The sequence below is a fragment of the Chelon labrosus genome (assembly GCF_963514085.1).
Source record: "Chelon labrosus genome assembly, chromosome: 2".
NCBI classification, from domain to species: domain Eukaryota; kingdom Metazoa; phylum Chordata; class Actinopteri; order Mugiliformes; family Mugilidae; genus Chelon; species Chelon labrosus.
This window is the reverse complement of record NC_140338.1, coordinates 2,173,465-2,193,296: the sequence shown is the minus strand read 5'-3', so window position 1 is coordinate 2,193,296 and position 19,832 is coordinate 2,173,465. Positions and strand designations below refer to the sequence as shown.

General features: G+C 46.0%; 1 protein-coding gene across 1 annotated transcript; it reads right to left on the bottom strand.

Annotated features, from left to right (window-relative positions):
• Window positions 1–306: 306 nt before the first annotated feature.
• On the bottom strand, window positions 307–19,323 carry gpr179 (G protein-coupled receptor 179; the record flags this gene model as incomplete). Its single annotated transcript, XM_084558291.1, has 11 exons — window positions 307–3,641; window positions 3,999–4,145; window positions 5,605–5,707; window positions 5,853–5,991; window positions 6,620–6,858; window positions 7,432–7,541; window positions 9,924–9,992; window positions 11,118–11,338; window positions 12,235–12,331; window positions 17,348–17,456; window positions 18,407–19,323. 11 exons carry the CDS (start codon window positions 19,321–19,323, stop codon window positions 432–434), a joined length of 5,361 nt encoding a protein of 1,786 aa, XP_084414417.1. The 3' UTR covers window positions 307–431.
• Between the last annotated feature and the right edge of the window lie 509 nt (window positions 19,324–19,832).

Below are 19,832 nucleotides of genomic sequence, written 5' to 3'. Positions count from 1 at the left end.
AGACACAAAAAAACATTTTGATTTAAAATAGGTGGTAGAAGCAGGAAGAAAATGGACCTTGTCTAATTATCCTACATGTCCTGTCGCCGTCCAAAAATGTCTCTTATTTCATTGTTGGACCAATGAGGGACATAACAATGAGTCTGCTTTACTTTATGTACTTCAGTAAAAAACAAAAACAAACATAAGCTTACTTTCACACAGGTGTGCACAGCTTCCAGCTCATGAAGTCTCTACTGCTGGCGTCTTAGTTGGACGCTTGATAGGCAAACTTGAAATGACAGCCCTCAGTTATGTCCATCATGAAGCTGTTCTATAGCTGGAGAGCTTGTCCTCCACACGTAGCTGAGACATTTTAAAAACCCCTTGACCGGGGTACTGCCCGAATGGCTTCATAGAGTTTTCACATTCCCACTGATGCTAGGTTTAAGTCACAAGTCAGGTGGGAATACAAAAGCCTCAGCGGCGCACTCCGCATCGTCCTCTTCGTCTTCCTCTGGAATATTTTCAGGCTCCCACGTAAAGACGTCCGAGGCATTGTCTGTGAATGAGCCAGATCTGCTCCTGACCATATCCCAAGGACACAAGGCATCACGTCGGCCCAGGGCTAAGCTTTCTTTAGACTCGTCTGTCTGCTCTGTGGTCATGTCTAGGGGAACGTCTCCTACACTAACTGGCCTCTGGTCGTCTATGAATTCATCGTTGTCACTATTGGGCATGTCAATTCTCTCTCCGTCTGCCTGGGCGCTCTCTTGCTCGTTGAGAGTATTTGGGTCCTCTGTGTCCCATGGACAAACATCTGCTCGAACACTGTCTTGCTTTTGAAGAGTTTTTGGTTCCTCTGTGTCCCATGGACAAACATCTGCCTGAACACTGTCTTGCTTTCTAAGAGTTTTTGGGTCCTCTGTGTCCCATGGACAAACATCTGCCTGAACACTGTCTTGCTTTCTAAGAGTATTTGGTTCCTCTGTGTCCCATGGACAAACATCTGCCCTAGTGCTGTCTTGCTTTTTAAGAATTTTTGGTCCCTCTGTGTCCCATGGACAAACATCTGCCTGAACACTGTCTTGCTTTCTAAGAGTTTTTGGGTCCTCTGTGTCCCATGGACAAACATCTGCCTGAACACTGTCTTGCTTTCTAAGAGTTTTTGGGTCCTCTGTGTCCCATGGACAAACATCTGCCCTAGTGCTGTCTTGCTTTTTCAGAACTTTCACACTGTCTGCTTCCCATGGACAAATATTTTCCCGGGAACTGCCCTGTCTTTGTAGCTTCTCTGCTGCTTTTGACACTTCAGTAGTGGCTGCAGCTGCCTCCCCTGTCTCCCATGGACAAACATTTGTCTGAGCTGTGTCTTGGCTTACAAGACTCTCTGATGCTTTGGGCAGCTCTGGCTTTCCAGATTCAGGTTCCTCAGTTTCCCATGGACAAACATCTGCTGATTTTTTATGTTCTGGAGACACCATTGCGGTAGCTGCATTTTTTTCTGGGATCTCACTTTCCCAGGGGCATACGTTTACTCTTGGACCCTCTTTTCCTTCATCCTGAACCGAAGCAGCTCTTGAAGGCGAGTCTTCTGATTTCTCTTTACTTTCCCAGGGACAAACCTCTACCTTCACTGTAATTTGCAAAGCTGAGTCTGTGTTTGTTGGCTTGGTGCTCCCCTCCTCCCAGGGACAACTTTCCGCCGTCCTGGTCGCTTGTTTACCCCAAGTCAGAGCAGGTGACTGGACATGGTACTGTTGCTCATTGCTTAAACTGTCTTTTGATGCACCAGGATAGATGGCGGTTTTCATGACTTCTTGTTGAAGGGGCACCTTGAGCGTTCCCATGTTCTCCAAAGTATTTAGATTTTCATACACAACTTCAGTCTTTTCTTGAACATCCCAAGGACAAACATTAACATATTCACTATCATGTTTTACTGAAGTCTGGGGATCTTCTGTTGTCTCCCAGGGACATACATCTGCGACTTGTTTCAAAGACGGTTGTGTCTGTAAATCTTTGGAAAGAGTATTACGAGAAATAACAGGAATATCCTTCGATTCACGACGACCACTTCCTTGTCTCCTCACATTGTCTTGCTCTTGAGATTCCCAAGGACAGACGTTGGGTCGTTCGGTTACCTGCGACTCCCACGGGCAGACATCTCCTTTAATACTCTGCTGCTTCTTTGGTCCCTCTCCTTGCTGGAAAGCACCGAGTCCCTCCCACGGACACATATCTGCGTGAGAAACATTGCGGACTGGTGTAATTCGATTGCTACCTCTTCTGTGAGTTGAAGGAGTTCTGGAGCTGCTGGCGGTCTCCCAAGAACTTATACTGCTACGTTTGCTGTTCTGCCTCGATAAAAACACATTTTCATAGGTTCCATCTTTCTGCATGTCGTCCACATCCCAAGGGTAGACGGCAGATTTCACAATCACAAGCCTTCGTGGGCTTCTGTCGGACGAATCCGCAGAAGACATTCTGATTGCGTTCTGCTTCACAAGGGACGGCTTACCGTCGGCTGTTGACAAACTCCTTTTCTGCAGAGCCCTTTTTTCCATGCTTGGATGTCTACTAGATGTTGCCGACCTTGGTGTTGTGGAAGCGCTCTCCTGGCTTTTTTGTGAAACAGAGTCCTCTCTATTGAAGTTTCCGTCCTTACTGGACCTGCTGCCTGCATCAATGGATCCCATGAACGATTTCACAGAGAGCCATTTATTGGTGGAGCCACGGAAAGAGAAGACGCGCTGATCCTTTGCGACATTTGGATTCGGAGAGACTGGTGCACTTGCGGACACAACAGCCAGCGGTTTAGGGGACGCATTTTCACTTTGTAGATCTTTGTCCACAGAAGGAGTCTTTTCTACTGGTACATGGTCCCAGGGGCAGACAAGAGCAAGTGGAGATGATGGCCTTTTTATTTCTTCATCGTCAGAGTCCGCATACGTGACATGCTTCTGGTTCTTGTCAGCTGATTGTTCTTGTTCCACCTCCCAAGGACAAACCTCTGCCTTGTCAAATGACTCTGACTGGAGGGCACTTCTGGTTTGGTCGCCTATGGACAGGCTCTGTCTAGATCGCACCGTGCTCGATCGGTTAACCTTGGGTATGTTCTCCATGGAATGGGTGGTAGTGGAGGTTAAGCTCCAAGATTTATGAAGCCTGGTGTGATCCGGATGCAGGAGGTTGGTGTCAATTGTCAGATTCTGGGCACTAGCTGATTTACAGACTCCCGGAGGAATATCCAAGGAGTCCGTCTCAGATCGCTGGGAGCATCTCTTCACGGAATTGGCCTTTAACGTGGAGTCACGCAAAGAAGAGTCTCTTTCCCTGACATAGTGATGGTCACTTTGGGACTTGCGTATAGATGGCGACGGTGATGGTGATTTCATTGAACTTTTGTAGCTGATACTGACAGAATCGGGGGTCCTCCTAAACGAGTCAGAATGAATCCCACTTCTGCTGCGGAAAGACCCGTCTCGGTCCTCGCGGCTGCACTGCCGGCTCATGGATTCAGGGATCTCTGCGATGCGTCTAATAATGGATCTCCCCAGTGCACATCGGGAACTGCGCTTCTTTGACAGATGAGGGTTGTTTGCAGTCATCTTCTTTGTCTTGTGGACTTCTAACTGGGCATATAACTTCTTCAGTTCATCCTGATGTGGTATGTGAAGAAGGGAGGGAGTCGATGATGGGTTTGAGGACAGGAAAAGTAACACGTCAGAGGAGAGGTAAAAGACATTCATGTCAGTAGAACAGTTTGGGACAAGAAAAGGATAAAAGGGTGGAGAAAGGTCACACAACATAGGTTCATTCTGCTGCTGATTTACTGTTAATTTATGATTTAAATTATAACACATTTAAGATCTGTTTAAGTGACTCTAATCAGAACCGAAATTAAGGGACATTTATTTTCCATGATTAAATGTGACCTTTGGAATCTCTTCCACATTTTGTAAATTATGTCCCAGTGCAAAGTGATAGCATCGCTCTGAGGGGACAAAGGAGTTTACCCGAAAGTCATCCGGGTCCACACTGTGCTCACTCCAAGCAGAGTGAAAACTGCTGTTGAGGTACGAGCCGGAGCGTCGCAGGTCCACTTCGTCTTCATACACTTCGGCTGCTATCTCCTCTCTCACGGGCTTGGACACGTAGAGGAACTGTGGAACACGCAAACAAATACGTGTAAGAGCAATTTGTACTTACGTACATTTGACAAATTGAAACAAGCCGTGCACAGTGTTTATTTTGTGTTGGTCCGGCACCTTTTCCAATGATGTTTGATGGATTGTCACTGCAAGATTCATGTACAGCATGCTAACGTTAGATTAGCACGTCATGTCAAACATTAGCTGCCTTTTGTGATAACATATGGAGGATAAAGGCTAAAGAAGGCTTAAAATACGGTGGCCCTGAAGGTCAAAACACAGCGACATTACAGAAAACACAACGACATTTCAGATTACAGATATGGTAGGGACAACACTTCTTGTTTCTGACTGGACAGAACCCGACAGTGTAACGCCATTTCCTGTTTCTACGCCACTCTGTCCGTGCACGAGTTTTAAACCACGTTGGAAAGAACGGAGGACGAGATGACATTAATAAAGGAATAATTTGAAAGAGAACATACATATAATGTCTTTCTTGATATGCTTTCAACCCATCATGACATTAGCATGTCCCTCTGAACCCTGAAAGCTCGGTTGAAGGAGTTAGGACTGAGGAGACGGGGCAGCTACGTCCTGTTTTCTGAAATGTTGTTGTGTTTTTACCTTTAGGGCCACCGTATTTAAAAACCTCCATGTGCAAAGCGGGAATTGCTGAAATTGTGTTGCTAGCATAGATAATTAGAATTTATCAGAATTTTTCTTCTACGGCACCTTCATTGATATAAACCTTGAAGATGTAAAAATAAAGCATCCATTTCTTTTATTCCAGACTACGGGAACAAAGAAATGGTTGCTGTATGATTATTTGCACTTTTATTCTCATTCATTCATCTTCTGTGAAGGTCTGCTGGAGCCTATCCCAGCTGTCATTGGTCTAGAGGGGGGGTCCACCCTGGACAGGTCTCCAGTCTATCCCAGCTGTCATTGGTCTAGAGGGGGGGTCCACCCTGGACAGGTCTCCAGTCTATCCCAGCTGTCATTGGTCTAGAGGGGGGGGTCCACCCTGGACAGGTCTCCAGTCTATCCCAGCTGTCATTGGTCTAGAGGTGGGGTCCACCCTGGACAGGTCTCCAGTCTATCCCAGCTGTCATTGGTCTAGAGGGGGGGTCCACCCTGGACAGGTCTCCAGTCTATCCCAGCTGTCATTGGTCTAGAGGGGGGGTCCACCCTGGACAGGTCTCCAGTCTATCACAGGGCTAACACAGAGAGACACTCACACCTACGGCCAATTTAGAATCACCAATGAACCTAACCAGCATGTCTTTGGACGGTGGGAGGAAGCTGGAGAACCTGGAGAGAACCCACGCAGACACAGGGAGAACATGCAGACTCCACTGTGCCGCCCCTATTTAAATATAAAGTACATATATCGTCTCTTCTAGATTTAATTATTATTCTAGAGCAACATTAGTTTACTTTGACACCATGACATAAATAAGTTCAGTACCTTAGGGATGAAGAGCAGGGCGAGTGTCATGGTGATGGTGACGTGGGTGTGTGCGAAGGAGATCAGCAGCATCCAGTCAGGGTGAAGAGATGGAAAGGTGAAACTGACGGAGGCAAAAAAACAAACAAACAAAACAAATCAGAATCATCCCGTGTCAGAGTGCGTGCTGTGTAAAAACCCAGACAAACGTGATGAGCTGTCCTTCATTTTAAAGGTTCAGACACGCTGAGCTTGCTTTGCAGTTTTACCGGAGCAGGTGGAACATGGAGGAGAGAAGAAGCTCGTTGTGGATGGCGATGCCCATGTATCGAGGTTCGTGGAAGGCCGAGGGGACCGGCCTGACGGCGGTCCACAGGGAGCTCCCCCAGCACAGGAACAGAAGCTCAGCTGAAAAGAAAGAAAGGATGGAGTGATCACTCACAAGTTCAGACATGAATAAAGACACATCCAGGGTTAAATAATGACAGCCACAATAGTTAGGAGTTGCTGCTGACAAGGTTGTTGCTCTTGTTTCATCCTTGTGCCTCTTGTCCCATTGGACTTTGCTGCAGCGATGTTGCCTTCTACTTTAAGCATTACTGAGTATGAATTTAGCAAATGTGGGAAATAAGAAGTTCAAAAGTTGGACTGTTCGTAATAACCTGGAACATTTACTTAAAGTTTTTCCATGTTGAGAATGCTGTTTATTCAAAATAACATTTGCTTTAGCTAGGAACGTCAACAGATCAAAGTATTTAATAGTGAATAATTGAAAATTATTCTGTTTTAAATGAACCTGGAAGGAAAACTTTTTAAATTTGTGATGCTACATGTTTGTTCTGCACTGCCCCCTGTTGCGTAAAATGTAATACGACCCTACTTTATATTCTGCTTGCTTTCCACGTAGTTTTCAGCAGATTTTACCACTTCTCCATTTCCCTAACTATTTTAAATTCTCACGTCAGCATTGTGAATATTGAACACATTTTATTCATAACTGTATTTTCAGAGCGACTCTTTGTCCGCTGCCACTCACCCACTGCCATCATGTAGTCCCAGCGGTCCAGGTAGCACAGGTTGAAGTCCTGTCCGTCTGACGTGGTGGTCGTGACAAACACCGGGATGTTCCTGTCGCGGTTCTGCAGGACGCCCACCGTCCAGGCACACAGGAACCAACTGACGGTCATCAGCATCACTCCCAGAATCCTCAGCAAGTGGAGGCTGGACATGTAGGGCACTCTCTGGGCCGTGCGCGACAGGAACACCTTCAGCACCCTGTGTGGAGGCACGAGTCGATCAGTGTTGAGAGTATGTAACCACGGTGGCATAAGGTGGTAATCTATGTTATTACCTGTAACCTAGGGAGATGTGAGTTATGTGAGTTAATTTCATGCATCTGTTGGTACCAGCAGGAAACCCCCGAGTGTTCAGAGCTGTTTTAATTCCATTTGTTTATGAATTTCATTTCTTAGTTTTGCAAAGAATAATGTTTTTCTTCTGTCTGATGTATGTGGATGTCTGTGTCTACGAGCTCATTAACCGAAACTAATGTCTGTTTACACAAATTTAGCTCTAAAAAGTTAGTTACAGGCTATAAATACATGAAACAAGATGTTTCCAACCCACCTTCGAGTTTACTGCATCTGAATGCACCATGCTGACTTGATAAGGCCATTAAAGCCCAATAAAATGTTTAATTAATTCAAATTTTTATGCCACTAACCACAGTAATACGGTCAATCAAGGTAAAACAAAGGTTTGTAGAATCAAGTGTGAAACGGCAGCTTCAGAAAGGAGATATGAACACGTCACAGTGTGTTGAATCAGCTGCAATCAGCGTCAACCGACCTGTACATCTTCAGAGTGACGGTGCCGTAGACGATGGAGAAACCGAGCATTCGGACCCAGCGCAGCAGAATACACCTGAAGGTGCTCGGCCTGAAGTACAAGATAAAGACCTGCGGAGACGGAGGGAGGGGGGGGCGTCAACTGAGAGTAAAACTACGGTGAGAGCATCTGTTGGTGAGTCAAGTGTGGCTCTACAATGACACCTCTGTAGAGCCACATTTACACATAGGTACACAAGCTCAGCTGCACGTTGTCACATCTTCTGGTTGTACAGCTGCAGACAGCAGAGTTAAAAATGTGGGGAGTAACACCAGATTCAACTTGATGCATTTAATGACTGTTAATACATAATTACGCAGGTTGTATTAATAATTCAGCTTCTACTAGTGATGTTAAGACTCCCAGTAGAACAGTTACTCCTGCTGCCACTGTGTTATTACTACTATCACCACTACATACTGCTACTACAGCCATCACCACTATTTTATCATCATACTGCTGCACAGACGCAGTGATTGTTTCACTTTCACCAACAGGTTGAACCTCCGCTCGGTGCGTAGCAGCAAAGTGCAGGACTGTAATCCAGGAATTAAAGCCCATTCTGCTGCGGCAGTCGGTGTCACTCTGGATAAGAGCATCAGCTAAAGCCTAAAAATGTGAATGCAAGTTTACATGGCTGTGCCACTCGCAGAGGATAAACTGCTGAGTGAATACATATAGAAGCAGGGAGGGCGTGCAGTAAACACCCAGAGGTCGATAAATTACCATGACTCAAGAAACAAAACTCATGTTAAATGAATTTTGTTCGTCCTTGTTTGTCCCGTGCACAGATTTACTTCTTATTTTCCTCAATTTTAAGTTAAACCTGTAAAGTGCAAATCAGAGACTATTGCATTTTCGGGTTAAGGTGAATTTAGGAGAGAACAAAGATCGTCCTTTGCTCTCTTTGATTCTATCGACCAATAGAGTCAAAGATCTCCCTGATAAGAAACAAAGCACAGAACTGGTCTTGGTTGTCGTGTCGGTCCTCCAGCAGATCTGTTTGTAGATGAAATAGAAACCACACCCATGACACCCCAGTGAGATGAGACAGCGACCTCTGACCTTTCATCGCGGACTTTCAGAACTACAGTCGGGTGACGTGGGCTGAAGTTCACCTTTGAATTTAACCAGACGAAACTCTTACGACATCGTCCCCAAACGATTTTATTGCTCATTTCCAGCACACCTTGTCCTTTTTTACAGCTTTCATGCATGCGTCCTGCAGACCTATTTCTTTGTGTCTGTGGACGTTCAGTCATCCAGGTCATGATATATCCAAGAGAAACCAGGACAACTTGACTTGTAGGGTTTCTTGTAGACATTTCATCCAAGTAGCTTCTTCAGTTCTATTAGATCGTTGCCCCTAACGACGGACTCTGTGGCTGTGATGAGGAAGACGTCTCCTGGCCGAGACGTCTTTTTTCCAGTTGAGTGAGCTTCCTGTCCAATAATGACCCCACTAGCACTCGTAACTTATATATACTTATATTCAACTAATAAATCTAATTGTAATAGTTTCCTGTTCTTTATTTCTATCATTGTTTTAGTGCTGGGTGCAGTTACACTAATAGTCAGAGGATCAATGTAATCAACAGCTGATCAATGCAAAACATCAACAAATAAATTTAAATAATAAATGTATTGTTGTAGGTTATGATGAGACTTTAGTGTTATAGTATCAGAGATGTCAACACATTGTAGTTCCTCACTTTATTTCACATTCTATTCTATTCTATTCTATTCTATTCTGTCCTGTCCTGTCCTGTCCTGTGCCATCCTGTCCTGTCCTATCCTATCCTATCCTGTCCTATCCTAGCCTGTCGTGTCCTGTCCTGTCCTATCCTATCCTTTCCTATCCCGTCCCGTCTCGTCCCGTCTCGTCCTATCGTATCCTATCGTATCCTATCCTATCCTATCCCGTCCCGTCCCATCCCGTCTCGTCCTATCCTATCCTATCCTATCCTATCCTGGTCCTGTCCAGGTCCTGTCCTGTCCTGTCCTGTAATAATTCCTCTCCAGTTATTCCAGTATGTCCCAGTATGTGGAGCTGAGCTGAGGAGCAGAGCTGCTCGTTAACATGTTTGCACACACACACATTAAACTAGATCAATGATCACTGACGTGTACGTACGGGACAGGACTGAATCACTCTGACGGGACGAGTTCACATCGACCGATGCTTTCACGTGGATAGAAAAAGTCACGGTCGACTTAGTTAACGTCTCTTTAATTGGTAAAATGAATCTAAAGATTGATTGATAATCTACGACCGGAACAGAGGGACGTACCCATCACACACACACACACACACACGCCCTCACCCTGTTTACCCCCCCTCCCCACAAATGGTCCATTATGATATAATCCGAGGCGCTGCGCTGTGCTGTGATCTGTAAAGAGCTCTAATCTGTGACACTCTCGGCCGCCGGCTGGCTCAGTCAGAAACTCACCGGGAAGTAGAGGAGCAGGGAGCCGAACAGGATCGTCTCCAGGAGCAGGAGGCCGGACGCCCGGATCCTCTGAGGGAGGGGTGGGACATGGACAAAAAAAATAAAAAAATAAATCAAGATTCAAGATGTTTATTGTCATATGCACAGTGGAAACAGCAGTTTAGACCATGCAATGAAAGTCTCTGGCTTCATTTCACACTCCTGCTTGTATTGATGATGGGAGAGTCTGACCACTGCACAAAGCCTTCTCCAGCACATCCCAAAGATTCTCAATGGGGTTCAGGTCTGGACTCTGTGGTGGCCAATCCATGTGTGAACATGATGTCTCATGCTCCCTGAACCACTCTTTCACAATCTGAGCCCCATGAATCCTGGCATTGTCATCTTGGAATATGATCCATTGATGGAATAACCTGGTCATTCAGTATATTCAGGTAGTCAGCTGACCTCATTCTTTGGACACATAATGTTGCTGAACCTAGACCTGAGCAACTGCAGCAACCCCAGATCATAGCACTGCCCCCACAGGCTTGTACAGTAGACACTAGGCATGATGGGTGCATCACTTCATCTGCCTCTCTTCTTACCCTGATGCCCCCATCACTCTGGAACAGGGTAAATCTGGACTCATCAGACCACATGACCTTCTTCCATTGCTCCAGAGTCCAATCTTTATGCTCCCTAGCAAACTGAAGCCTTTTTTTCCAGTTAGCCTCACTGATTAGTGGTTTTCTTAAGGCTACACAGCTGTTCAGTCCCAATCCCTTGAGTTCCCTTCACATTGTATGTGTGGAAATGTTCTTACTTTCACTATTAAACATAACCCTGAGTTCTACTGTTGGTTTTCTTCCATTTGATTTCACCAAACGTTTACTTTCTTCCTAGAAGACGATGCTTCTCCACTATCCTTCCAGTTTTTAATAATGCCTTGGACAGTTCTTAACCCGGTTCTAGTAGTTTCTACAATCTCCTTAGATGGTGCCGCCCGTATCCCCAGGTAAATAGCGTGCAAGGAAGTGGGGACGCATTGTCCATATTTATATACAGTCTATGCTATGGTCCCTACCATAATTGGCGTTCCTGCTAAACAGATTCATCATTTTGAACACTGAGAGCTTTGAGTTACTTCACTCTCCTTCCACCACCTAAACTCCAGCCATACAGTCGCCACCAACGAGCCAAGGACTGACTCACCCGATTCCGGCGGTGTCGGTAGGCCGCCAGCATGCTGACAAAGATGAGGAGCATGAAGATCCCCTGGAGGGCCAGCACGGCGGTCCTGAGCAGCCAGTCCTCCTGCACCATGCAGGGAGCGCCATCTTGACAGCTCTTACAGCCCGGCCAGCATGGGAGACAGATGGGCATGTTGGGGTAACACGTAGCGCCGCCATCGCTCCCGTTCACTGGGCCTCCATCTGCTTCAAACACAGACACATGCATGGAGGCAACCTACGCAAAGCCACGTGAAGGCAACGCTCAAGTGACCCCCACAACCTTCTGCACTTACAGTAGTGTACTAATACTGGAAAACAAGAACGACAGCATTGTTGCTAGCTGTGGTATTAACGTCAGAGTGAGATATTAATAATCTAAGCTGACAAGAGCTGCAAAGTTTAGCTTGTCTTCATTTGCTGTCAACAGAAGATGGACATTTATTTGTGGAGTCTGGAGTCTCTCCGTTAGGAACCGATTATGCTCCTGCAAAGATCTGCCTGGCCAATCAGATCGTTTGGGTGGGGCTTTACCAGCGACGTCATCTGAGCGCCATGGAGCTGAACTTGTTTACAGCAGTTGTATATTACAAGTACCACATTAATTTCTTTAAATTGAAGCTTTAAGATTAACAAAGAAGAACCTGTAAAAACAAAAAGCTGAAAGAGGGTAAAGCTTTCTGCTGCGTTAAATGTTTAGCTTCCCTTCTCCACAGCCAAATCAAAGCTACCAGGCCTATTTAATACAATTAATCCATCTTTAAATACCTAAGAGGCTCTGATTGGCTAGTTTTTTGGCAAAAGCTACTCAAACAGACGTCTGTTTTCAGCCGTAGATTAATAAATGTTTTTACGCTCTTGTGACTAATGGTAGCTGGAGGCAGAACAGGTACAACACCTGGGCTCCCTGCTGCAATGTTTCAGGTTCACGGCACAGATGAATGAGATATGTCAGATGTTGGCTACTCAGGAAGGACTTAACTATAAAAAATACAGAATATGATATCCTGACATTTCCTTTAGAAATAAATCTTGGTGGGAGCAAAGAGTTCTAATTTGTAAGTACTGAAGCTGCTGCTGACAGGTGTTGGCTGACTTACCCTCGTCCTCAGGAGATATCTCAGGGTTATAATATCCCTCTTTACAGCGGCAGCAGTACTGACCCAGTCGAAAGCCACGGCCTGGAATCGGCACGCACTGAAAGACACGGAAAAGGTTCAGTTTTCTTTTCTACATTTTATTTGTTTGTTTGTTTCTCTCTAGATAATTTATAGCAGCTTTAACATGTTGCACATAAACTACGTGTCCATCCTTCACTGATGCTGCTTCAATGATCTTTTATTTCTTTTTTGTTTGTTCCAGGGTCCGAGGTGGTACCTCGCCCTTGGTGAGGGGGATGCGACACCCTGTGGGCCTCAAGGCCTACTTCCTGTTGAGGGTGTGGCTAGGATCTGGGGAGGGACTTGTTTTCCCTAATTGCTGACACCTGTGACTGCCCACCTATATATACTGGGGCAGCATTTATAGGTGGGCATAAACCAGTACCAACTTCTGACAAGTTGTCATTAAAAAAGGGTGTCTAAGCTGTAATAAATGTTTTAATTAATCGTTAATTAATAACTTGCTGATGCTTTATTCATTTGAAGTTATATTACATTACAACATTGGGATGTCATGTTACAGTATTTGTTCTTTTATAGAGTATTACAATTTTTTTAATAACCACAACAATATTGAAAGTTTACAGGTATATGCACCGATCAGCCACAACATTATGACCACTGACAGGAGACATTAATAACATTTAAACCATCTTGTGACAGTTCAGTGTTCTGCTGGGAAACTTCTGGACCTGGCATTCATTGGTGTGGATGTTACTTAGACATGTAGCACCCACCTAGACCAGACCAGGCACCCCCACCCCATAACAATGACACTCCTTGATGGCAGCAGCCATCCCCAGCAGGATGCAGCCTGACACAGACACGCACACAAAAACACTTTAGGAACAACTAAAAAAAAACATGAAGAACAGCAGAAGGTGTTGACCTGGCCTCCAAATTCACTAGATCCCAAACTGATCAAGTATCTGTGGGATGATCCACAGAGGCCCCTCCCCTCAGAGACCCCCCACTAACAACAGGACACCCTCAGAAGGCCCATGTCCATTCTCTGATGAGTCCCCACAAGGGAGACCTGCACAATATTAGGAAGGTGGTCATAATGTTATGGCTGATCGGTATAATGATAATTTAAACAAAGAAAGAGTAAAATGAGAAGTAAACTAACTCTAGTGAACTGAAACTAAAGCAGCGTTGAATCACTGTTGATGCTTGCAGCCGCTGAATGAATAAAGGTTAAAAACAGGGTCACATTACTTGTTTTCACTCTACTTCCCTCTGATGCTAGCTTCAATTTAGCCGGTCGAGACAGAGAGACACACACTCACACACTGTTGCACGGCTTGTGTGTTAATCTAAGTTAAAAGCTAAATGGATGCATAATGCCTCCACTGAGAGAATTATCCTTTTCTAGAGAAATCCTGTTCCCCAACACACGCACCAACACACCGGCCTCATATATACAAACCCACAACCCCCTTATCGGATGCTCAAAGACCTAATGGCACGGGCAGAACATTAATGCGATATGGATTATACACAGCGGTCGTCTTAATTCTCTCCATGCTCGTAACTCAGTCCTGCAGAGAGTCGTAGTAAACCAGTAGCTTCACTCATCTGCCATGTTTAAGTTGAGGTCGTGAGTCAGCTTTGCAGCCTGGCGGCCTCCTCAAAGCCTCTTGTTTGTGTCAGTGTTTGCAGTCGAAGCCTTACACTGCAGCTATTATCGTACATTATAGGACAATAGATCCAAAGTATTAATAGACACCGTGAACAGCAGGGCTGGAAGGTGGGCGTGAAACCCTGGGGAGACGTTTTCAGACGGCGTTACACTGTTGGATCGGATTGTCGTGCAACCCAATAATCTGTCGAGCAGTTTGAACGTCTTACCTTTGACTGTTTTTAAACTAATGCATTTTATTTTTGCGTCTCAGACAGTAGAGCAGGTTGTCGACTGAGGGTTGACACTTCTACCGCACACTCCCCCCGTGCATGTGAGTCCTTGGACAAGACACTGAACCACAAGTTGGCAGGTGAATACAAGTTCAGTCCATTCTGAGTCCTAGTTGCCTAATTATTTGTGTGTTATTTGTTTGCGCCTCCCAATAGTCAACGTCAGCTATACAAGGACAACATGGACGGACAGAATTACCTCATACTAGATAAGAACCAGGTGTGGCTACAATTTGATGAACTGTGTACGAATAGTGGTACTATCTGGCAAAAAAATATTAGATGAACGAGACGAGACGAGATGAGATGAGATGAGATAAAATCTGATGAGATGAGGTAGGACAAAATGAGACAAGACAAGATGAGGTGGGATGAGATGAGACAAGACAAGGTGAAATCAGATCAGATCAGAAATGAGATGAGAAGAGACGAAAGAAGATGAAGTCGGCTGAAATGAGGCAAGATGAGACAAGATGAGACGAGACGAGACAAGACAAGATGAAATCAGTTGAGATGAGAAAAGATGATATCTGATGAGATCAGACAAGACAAGATGAAATGAAATGAAATGAAATGAAATGAGATGAGATGAAAGAAGATGAGGTGGGCTGAAATGAGATGACATGAGACAACATGAGGTGGGACGAGATGAGATGAGATGAGATGAGATGAGATGAGATGAGATAAAATCTGATGAGATGAGGTAAGACAAAATGAGACAAAACGAGACAAGACAAGATGAGGTGGGATGAGACGAGACAAGACAAGGTGAAATCAGAAGAATAAAAGGAGATGAGACGAGATGAGATGAGATCAGACGGGATGAGATGAGATGAGATGAGATGAGATGAGATGAGATAAAAACAGATTAGATGAGGTGGGACGTGATGAGATGAGACAAGGTGAGACAAGATAGGTTAGATCAGCTGAAGCAGGAAGAGGAAAGACTGAGCACGACGTGAAAAGATGAGGCAGACAGAAGATAGACTACATGAGATCAGTCGAAGAGAGAGGAGCTGAGATGAGACCAGGTGAGAGGAGACCAGGTGAGATGAGACCAGGTGAGATGAGACCAGGTGAGATGAGACCAGGTGAGAAGAGACCCGACATCCAAGAATAAGACCTACAAGAGAGCAAGTGAATCAAGGTGAGTCATGATAATGAGGAGTGACAGGACAGTGACTTGGACAGGACAACAATACCTACGTCCACTCAATATCAGATGAGACATGATGAGAACATACAGGACAACCCCCTGTCAAGAAATGAGATGGGACAGAAGACACTGGTGACCCAGTACGTCCCCTCTGCTCTGCCACAGGGGTTTGAATCCTCTAAGCCAGGTAAGGCAGGACAGGACAAAGTGGAGTACCGTGTGGATTTGGGGATGTTTTTATTTTTTTTAGGAGTGCTCTTCTCTTGTGTTCCAGATCTCTGTGAGTGTGGTGCATAAAGGGGAAGTATGTCAGCGGGCTGGATTATCGCCATAATCCATCAGATCATCCCACAGCCCGCCACCCAGCACAGCCATCTTTAAATAGACGGCCGAGATGAGAGGTGGAGGATTGGGTCTGGACAGAGCGGCGGGGAAAAGGGAAACTGAAGCCGGGACAGACAGAAAGAGCTTAAACCTGAGAGGTCGCAAACAGTTTAGAGTATATTTCTGTGATGTAACTGAAAACCAGAACCACAAATTAGACCATTTTAACGACTTCTCTACTGTTTAGTTTGTACTTACAGGAAGAGGAAGCGTTCTGGGCGCCTGCTGGGCTTGGAAGCAGCCGCTCAGATGAGACGCACGTTTGATTGGATTCAAATTTCAATTAATTTCTGACAACTTTAAGAACTTTGTGTTGGACTTTGCGTTTAGAAGTCAAGGTTGAAAGGTCATTCTCGAACTTGTACTTGTGTTTTGCCAACGCGATGACTGCAGCTGAAGTCAGAGCTGCTGTCTGCTGGTTTTTCTTGTCTGGCTACGCTGTAAAACGTCACACAGGAAGTGAACTGAATCGATTTGTGTTTGTTAATTAACACAAAGCAAACACCACAGGCGATCGTTAAGGTTAATTAATCTTAACTCAGACTGCTGCAAAACGTCTTCAACATATTAAACATAAATGACACATGAGTAGACCTGTCGCTGTTTTGCAGTAAAGACACGATGGAAACTCTTTAATATATGTCGATTAAGCCATGGGTATAAGTTTTTATAATAATCAAAACAGTCCTAACCACGATACAGGATGTTGAATGCATTCTTGAATTTAAAATCACTGGCTGGAGGGAGTTTCAGTTCACTAGAGTTAATTTACTTCTCATTTAACTCTTCATTTAAATTATCATTATACCGATCAGCCATAACATTATGACCTAATATTGTGCAGGTCTCCCTTGTGGTGACTCATCAGAGAATGGACATGGGCCTTCTGAGGGTGTCCTGTTGTTAGTGGGGGGCCTTTGAGGGGAGGGGCCTCTGTGGATCATCCCACAGATACTTGATCAGTTTGGGATCTAGTGAATTTGGAGGCCAGGTCAACACCTTGTGCTGTTCTTCATGTTTTTTTTTTTTTAGTTGTTCCTAAAGTGTTTTTGTGTGTGTGTCTGTGTCAGGCTGCATCCTGCTGGGGATGGCTGCTGCCATCAAGGAGTGTCATTGCTATGGGGTGGGGGTGCCTGGTCTGGTCTAGGTGGGTGCTACATGTCTAAGTAACATCCACACCAATGAATGCCAGGTCCAGAAGTTTCCCAGCAGAACACTGAACTGTCACAAGATGGTTTAAATGTTATTGACTTCTCCTGTCAGTGGTCATAATGTTGTGGCTGATCGGTGCATATACCTGTAAACTTTCAATATTGTTGTGGTTATAAAAAAACTTGTTAATGACGACTTGTCAATAGTTGGTTCTGGTTTATGCCCACCTATAAATACTGCCCCAGTATATATAGGTGGGCAGTCAAAGGTGTCAGCAATTAGGGAAAACAAGCCCCTCCCCAGATCCTAGCCACACCCTCAGCAGGAAGTAGGCCTTGAAGGTTTTTGCATCCTGGCTAAAAAATGTCATCACCGGTTGGTCTGTAATTTGGCCGTTTAAATAAACAGGCCTTCAGATTCTCCAGCTGTAGTTTTCGTTGTGTTTACCTCCATGGAGGTGCGGTTGCACTGGTGACTGTCAGCGAACCAGCCGTCGCCTGTTGCACACTGGTCCAAGTCAATGTCCTGAATGTTGACGTCCACACGGATCACTCCTCTAATACAGAACACATAGACATGGAGGGGGGGGGGGGGGGGGGTAAAGGTGAAAGTCAGCATAAAGAAATATCATCAACCTCATCAGAATAATCCCTTCTCGTCTCCTTTTTTTGCCTGACTCCCTTTTCAAATGTCAGTTTTTTAGTTTTCCTGATTCAAACACACTTCTTCTTCTTCTTCCCAAATGTTTCTCCAGGGCGTTGGATTAAAGATCAGAGAGGCTAAGAAAAGGCGGGTGAAATACAAATGCCGCTGCTGTCGGTTTCAAAGCTTCTGTCCTTTTCACTAACATAGAAAAAAAAAAGGTGTATTTTCTGAGACGTTCTCCTGCTTTTGGACACGTTTTACTGGCAGCACAATCAATATACTCTGTACTTTCCGTGAAGGGCAAGCGATGGTTCTCTAACAGAAAGGTCGGGTCCTTAAGTGGGACGAGAGCTTGTTTGGTTTTGTGAAATAAAAAGCTGTTTAGAAACTGCCTATCCAGAGTCTGCTGCCTCTGCCTGCAGAATATTCAGTATTTATTCTTATTATTTGATGTTCGTTGTGCAGGTTATGTGCATATTCAAATAACATTTTATGATTGGTTTCTAACATTTTACATCGTGCATCATCACTGGTTCTGCTGTTTTAACACACATAAATACACTTTGAGGATTCACAGGTGACTTATGCTGTGAACCAATGACCTCCTGGACCTCCTGTTGGTGCATGTTTGTGTCCCTGCATTAATGTTAATGTTTCTAGTGTTACTTTATATGTGAGTGTTAAAACCTGTTGTTGGTTCTTGGTTTTAGGGTGAAAGATAAGTTTGGGTTAGGGTGAGGGTTAGTTTGATGGTTAGGGCTAGGATAAGAGGCTGGTGAATGCATTATGTCAGTTTGAGGTCCCCACAAAGATAGAAACACGTGTGTGTGTGTGTGTGTGTGTGTGTGTGCTGGCCCTAACCTGAACTCTGGCGTCAGGTCCGGTTTGAGGCCGTAGAAGGAAGTGGACAGTGTGAGCATCCACCCCGGGACGAAGCGTCCATCTCTACAGTCCAGAAAGGGGGAGCTAGCCCAGCTTACCCCGCTGCGATTGGTCACGTAGCTGTCGCCCTGCCCCCACTTGGGCGTGTCCAAGGTACTGAGGTCATTGAGGAGCACTCGCTTGGACAGGGCTGCCGTCGGCTGGTTGGACTCTGGGAATTTAAACCTTCTGAACCAGCTATCGTCTGGAGCCGGGGCAGGTGGGTGCAGGCTCTCCCAGGCCTTGGACAGGTCCTGCAGGATGATGGTCTGCACCTTGGCCGCTGGTTTGCGGCTAGCGCGGAGCACCAGCTGTGGCACCAGGGCAGTGGGGTCGGCGTCGAAGGTGAACAGGGCTCGCTGGATGAGCACGTCGGCCTCCAGAAGGGCTCGGACCATGGCGTGGTACCACTCCATGTCCTCCTCCACCGTACTCTCCCGCAGGTCGCTGGCCTGGAAGATCATGTTGAGGAAGTTGGCAGTGTTGGCCAGAGCGTCCAGAGCCGGCCGGAGGGGGGCGCTGAAGCTGATGGGCAGTGGCCCTGTCTGCCCAGGAGAGCTGTACGCCCTTGAACAGCGGCCCACTTCCAGAGTAGAAGGGTCTCCTGTGTACAAGAAGGTCTCTGCTGGTGACCAATCGTCCTCCTGCACCGTGGGAGCTTCAGAGGGGGTTCCTGTAAATCCAGAAGACTCCGTGGGGCCGGAGGAGCCGGAGATTTCTGAAGTTCTTGTACTGTTTGTCAAAATGTCAGTGCTGTTGGTCGTCTCCCCCATGACCCCTGACCGGAAGTCTGGAGTCACCTGCGCTCTGAGGAGGGATGTGAGCAAGAGAAGAAGAAGAAACCAAGCAGGACACATCCTGGATTCACTCCGGAGAAGAAAAAGGTGCAGGAATTGAGGGGACAACACCTACTGGCCCCTTGTAAATCCTTTTGAAGATCTAAACACGTTACATGTTGGCGAAGGTCAGGGTCTTTAACACCAGCGATCCTCTGCAGCAGCAGCAGCAGCAGCAGCAGCAGGTGTCCAGGAGGCGCGCTACCACTCGGTCTGCGGCGCTCTCGCTCACACTCGGAGCGCACAGCTCCATCTGCGCGCCGCACGCACCCACGCACACGAAGATGTCAAACCTGCGTGTCCCCGGTGGCGGCGGAGGGAGGAGATGACTGACAAGGGGAGCGCTCCCCTCATCTCTCCGCAGTTTGTCTTCTTTGCCAGAACGAGGCAAACGCAGTGTGCGCAAGAAGGCAGGAGGGGGAGGAAAGAGGGGAAAGCCTCAAAGTTGGGGGATGCCCGATGCTGCTGGCTGAGAGGAAAAGGGGGGAGGAGAGCAGCGTGAGGTCGGGATGGACAGAGAAGAGCAGATT